Source organism: Anomaloglossus baeobatrachus, chromosome 4 (genome assembly GCF_048569485.1).
Source record: "Anomaloglossus baeobatrachus isolate aAnoBae1 chromosome 4, aAnoBae1.hap1, whole genome shotgun sequence".
NCBI lineage: Eukaryota > Metazoa > Chordata > Amphibia > Anura > Aromobatidae > Anomaloglossus > Anomaloglossus baeobatrachus.
The window spans coordinates 208,251,665-208,257,664 of NC_134356.1; the positions used below are offsets into that span (position 1 = coordinate 208,251,665).

General features: G+C 39.1%; 1 protein-coding gene across 1 annotated transcript in view; it reads left to right on the forward strand.

The window, feature by feature from the left end:
* Nucleotides 1-5,525, forward strand: part of LOC142302361 (sulfate transporter-like) — a 144,256-nt gene extending 138,731 nt beyond the window's left edge. The window contains exon 4 of the mRNA XM_075343419.1: nt 3,847-5,525. Within this exon, the coding sequence (XP_075199534.1) occupies nt 3,847-5,445 (1,599 nt within the window). The 3' untranslated portion in view covers nt 5,446-5,525. The remainder of the gene's footprint in view (nt 1-3,846) is intronic.
* Nucleotides 5,526-6,000: the final 475 nt, after the last annotated feature.

Consider the following 6,000-nt stretch of genomic DNA (forward strand, 5'->3'; position numbering starts at 1 on the left):
ACACTGGACTGGTGGACAAACTTTCCACCACTTGTGTCTGGCTCTGGCCAGAACTGAATGGATGTAACTGATACATGGAAGCCCAGCCTAGCTTTATTCTAGGGATTGATCCAAAGGTTCAGATGCCAAATAAAATGAAACCTCTCCTAAAGACCCTGTCTTTTCAGAAGTCCAGGCTAAAGTTCTACATTTCTTATAATCTGGAAGGTACTGGAGAAAGAATGGATGTATTGCCGCGCTACTGCCAATGCAAAGAAGTGTTGATTAATATTAATAATTTATTTTACAGGTCGATGCGTTTCTGGGATCAAGATCCCTTCCTCAAGACCATGGAAATCAAAAACAGTAAATTATGATTTACGGCACTCCTGGAGGTTATGATTGGTGCTCAGATAAGGTGTCACTGTTGTTGATTTCCATGGTCCCGAGGAAGGGGACTTGATCCCAGAAACGCGTCGACCTGTAAAACAAATTACTAATACTTCTTGGCATTGGTGGTAGCGCGGCAATACATCCATTCTTTCTCCAGTACCTTCCAGATTATTCACGTGGAGCTACAGCAACTGCCATTAAATTATACCTTATATAGGAGTTGTGCCTGCCACAACCCTGCCAGGTGACTGGTTTGAACTTTACTTAACTCACCATTTATCTGGTAAAGCCCTATTTTGCTCTCTCCTTTGTTTTCAGCCTAAATTTCTTATAATAGATTTTTAATTTAACATATTGGGCATAATAAGTTCATTGAGAAGATCATTCCTCTAGAACACCACTTTTCAATGCAACTTTGGAAAATGTTTTTTTTGTTTTTTTTTTTGCATAATAAAAGCATGTATTAAAGAAAAGAAAAGTCTTTGGTCTGAATACATTATGAGAGCCTCATTTTTTTCATGTTCCATCAATGTTGCATTTTTTTATTTGGTCAATGGGTTTTAGATTTTTAGTAGTAGTATTTTAGAATTTATTGACTAATATAACACTACAAATATGCCAGATATTTTATGCCATACATCATGAGGTATAAATACTAAATTAGCTTTAACCTATAGGTCTGTATAGTTTCAGCTGAGCTAGATTTTTTTTATGGTAAACAAAATTAATAAAGTAAAAAATTTAATGAAAAATTTTAGGAAAGAACATTTTCTTAAGTGAAACTTTATTAAACTTAAAATTGTTGCCCAGAACTTTTATATTGATGACCTATTTTTAGGATTTGATCTGATCTATCTATCTGATCAGTAGGGGAACAACACCGAACACCCATGCCGATCATCTTTTCCTGGAACTGATGGCCGATGATTTCACTTGTAAAGCGGATTTACACTGCTCTGTAAATTGTATAATGGACTCAAGGGTGAACACATCTACGCCCTATTCAAATCAATAATTGACGGGGCGGTTATGTACTACCCGGCCCCGGCCAATATGCAGTTCACGCATCAATATATTAAAGTTCCGGACAACCCCTTCAATGTTATTATTTCTTTTTGTCCTCTTAGTTGATTTTAAGCACGTATGACTTGATTGCATACATAGTGTATGACATATGTGAATATATTCAATTTATTACATGTTTGCTATTGTTTTAAAATGTGAGCATATCATACTGCTAAATGTGTGGCTGACTGATACATCCTTTTTGTAATAATCCATGATCATTGGTGATTAACTGATTAACAAACTTGCTTTAATTCAAAAGTTGGTTGTTTCTTTGAGCTAGATCCTTTAATTTCAGTATTTTCACTTTAGAGAAAGACTGTCACCAGGTGTTTGCCATCATGAAAGCAGCATAATGCAGGGGCAGAGACCCTAAATCTGAAGATGTGTCACTTATTAGGCTGCTTAATTTAATTTTGATAAAATCATTGTTTTATCAGCAGGAGATTATTACTAGAGGACTAGTGCCAGGTAGTCCTCAATAGTCATGACATCTGGGTGAGCACACCCCTACCACAGATTGGCAGTTTTCTGTCTATGCACAGTGTACACAAAATCAATTAGTGATGGAGCTGGAGATATACAGAACTCAGCATTGGGAGAACTGGTTGTTCTGCAACAAATAAAACAGTGATATCAAATTTAAAACCCAAAGCCCAGTAAGAAACATATTGCTGGAATTAGGGTTTCCCTTATATCATGTAACTCTTAGCGTCGCAAAATCCTGGTGACAGATTCATTTTAATGGTGAGGTCTGATTGCTACTACAATACCTGCCTAATGTGTTCCAGTTAGATTGAAAGCAATAACAATTTTCATATAAAGAGAGATTCAGAATGGGTTTAGTGCTCACTGCCAGCCCTAAACTAAACAGAGGGATCAAAATATCTGAGGAATGCCTATACACAAGTAAATAGGTTTAATGTTTTGCATATGCTTTCATAAAATGAACAGTTTCTACGTTAGTGCAACAGAGTGAGGGGAACTTTGCACACTATGACATCGCAAGCCGATGCTTGTGATGCCGAGCACGATAGTCCCCGCCCCCGTCGCAGCTGCGATATCTTGTGATAGCTGCCATAGCGAACATTATCGCTATGGCAGCTTCACATGCACTCACCTGCCCTGCGACGTCGCTCTGGCCAGCGACCCGCCTCCTTATTAAGGGGGCGGGTCGTGCGGCGTCATAGCGACGTCACACGGCAGGCGGCCAATAGAAGCGGAGGGGCGGAGATGAGCGGGACGTAAACATCCCGCCCACCTCCGTCCTTCTGCATAGCCGGTGTGAGCCGCAGGATGCAGTTGGAGATGTTCCTCGCTCCTGCGGCTTCACACACAGCTATGTGTGCTGCCGCAGGAACGAGGAACAAGATCGTAACATCGGTCCTTCCGAAATTATGGAAATGACCGACACTACACCGAGGATACGATTTGGACGCTTTTGCGCTCGTTAATCGTATCATAAAGGATTTACACACTACGATATCGCCTGCGACGCCGGATGTGCGTCACTTTTAATTTGACCCCACCGACATCGCACCTGCGATGTCGTAGTGTGCAAAGTGCCCCTAAGTGTTTTATGCCTACAATTAGGAGTGGGACTCCAAAAATTATTAGTGTGCACTCAACCCAGCTTTCTTAAGAGGTGATAGTGAGGGGACCAAAGTCCACAACATCTCTATAGTAAAACACTGCACTCTCCCCTATAAATCAAGAAGACAGATTTAAGGTTTTTGCAAAAAATAGTGTGAGTTTATTCTGGTGACTAATATAGGTAAGACGTTTTGGCCTCACAGGGCCTTTCTCATGTCCAGTCACTCCTTAGTATAGAAAAGCAGATGCTTGGGGTGTAAAAATTGAGAGAATTTTTTTTATCCAGTATATTGTGTAAGGGGTCCCAAAGGTAGGTCTGATGGTTGTTTTGCAGGTCACTAGACCATCAAGGGTTAATATCTGTATCAGGGTGTCAGTAAGTACACCTTTCTCACCTCCTTCCCAGTATGTGGCCATGTCCCTACCAATACCGTGATACATATATTAATGGTCCAGTGACCTGCAACACAACCATCAGACCTACCTTTGGGACCCCTTACACAATATACTGGATAAACATTTTTTTCTCTCACTTTTTACACCCCAAGAATGTGCTTTTCTATACTAAGGAGTGACTGGACATGAGAAAGGCCCTGTGAGGCTGAAACGTCTTACCTATATTAGTCACCAGAATAAACTCACACTATTTGTTTTATAATGTCTGTAAAGTACTCTAAAAATTAACAGTGCTTATATACGCAAATAAAATTATTTTAAAAAATGTACATAAAATAATGTAAATTATTTTTTCTCATCATAGAGAAAATTAACTTGTAAATATTTTTTTATGAAGCCTTGATTTCTCTATTTTTTCAGATACTTATGGGACTCTTTCATCTTGGTTTTATCGCCATGTATTTATCTGAGCCCTTACTGAGTGGCTTCGTTACCGGGTCTTCACTGACCATCATAACCTCCCAGATGAAATATCTTTTAGGCTTGAAGATTCCTCGTCGTGATGGTGCAGGTTCTCTTGTTATGACTTGGATTGACGTCTTCTCTAACTTACAAACCACTAACATTTGCGACTTATTAACAAGTACTGTTGCATTAGCTGTTATGATACCAATCAAAATCATGAATGATAGATTTAAGAGTAAGATGAAAATTCCATTTCCAGTAGAGCTATTAGTTATTATTGTGGCCACTTTGGTTTCTTATTATTTCAATTTCAATGTCAAATATAAAACATCAATTTGTGGAGCAATTCCTACTGGATTCATGCCCCCAAGAGCACCCCGTTGGGAACTGATTCCAAAAATCGCAACTGATGCAATTCCCATTGCTATAATTGGATTTGCAATGACAGTATCCCTGGCTGACATATTTGCTAAAAAATATGGGTATACCATCAGTACTAACCAGGAGATGATAGCTATTGGCATGTGCAATATGATCCCATCTTTCTTTCATTCTTTTGCAAGCTGTGCCGCTCTAGCCAAAACTCTACTTAAGGAGTCTACTGGTGCCAACACACAACTCAATGGTATTGTGACTTCAATAGTATTATTGCTTGTACTTTTAGCTATTGCTCCACTCTTCTATTCACTACAAAACTGTATTTTAGCAGTTATCACAATTGTTAGCCTTAAGGGTGCAATTATGAAATTTGGGGAGACACCAAAAATGTGGAGGATTAGCCGAATAGACACAGTGGTCTGGTGGGTCAGCATGTTGGCTTCTGCCTTGATAACAACTGAAATTGGACTATTGGTTGGTGTCTGCTTCTCCATGCTATGTGTGATATTCCGTACACAAAGGCCAAGGGCCACACTTTTGGGCCAAGTTAGTGGGACGGAGATTTATGAAGATCAGTTTAAATATAAAAAGTTGGATGATGTGCCAAATATTAAGATATATCGCTTTGATGGTTCTCTGTACTATGCTAACAAGGATTATTTTAAATCAACCTTGTATAGCAAAACTGGCGTTAACCCATCGCTAGTGTTGGCATTACAAAGAAAGTCCAAAAAAGAAGAGGGTGATGCCAACACACAAACAAAACACTTTTTATTTTCAAAGTTAAACATAATTAAAACAGTATGTAAATCTCATAAATCTACTGATATATCCAGCCCAAGAATCACTATGCATTCTCTTGTAATTGACTGTGGTGCCATGCAATTCGTAGATAGTGTAGGCCTCAGTGTGCTCAAGGAGGTCCGCAATGACTACGAGGAAATAGGTGTGTGGGTGTTTCTTGCCAACTGTAATCCCTCTGTCCGCCGCTTACTTCACAGGGGTGAATTTTTTAGTGATGCAAATGACAGTGCTGGTGTCCACGCATTTCATAGTGTTCATGATGCAGTCACATTCGCTGAGAGGAAATTCAGACAGAAAACAGGGTTAAATGAAATAAATAATGCAGATGTCTTCTCAACTGCCAATGGAGGCAATGAAGGCATGTCACAGTAAAATAATTGTTTTAACAATAAATTAATTTTTAACTAAAAATGCTTATTTCATTGTGGACATTAAAATATTGTTAATTTCAAGTAATGTAAAAATAGGAGAACAGGAGTCAAAAGGTGCCAATAGAGTAAATGTAATTTTATTAGTTACAATAATAAATGTGCAAACAGCAAAGAAGAGGATAAAATCACAGAGGGGTGTGAAGATGCATAGTCAGGATCAACAAAGTAAATGATAATAAGGAATGGCCAGTTGTAATAACATGAATAAAGCAGAGGGGGGATATCAAGGCAAGCATAATAGAAAAAATACATATAAAGTGCATGTGCATGAATACATGTAATAGCCTGCTCAGGCACCCCCAATGCATAAATAAACCATGATTCAATGCCTGCGTGCCTTCGTACGCCAACCTCTTTCTAGGTTTCTGGGAGAGGTTGGTTTTTGGTGACGATGGTGCGGGGGCTGGCGCCCATGTGCAGTGCTGGCTAAGGTATATCGACGATATTTTAATTTTCTGGCAGGGCACTGTGGAGCAGCTCGAGACATTTATGGGGG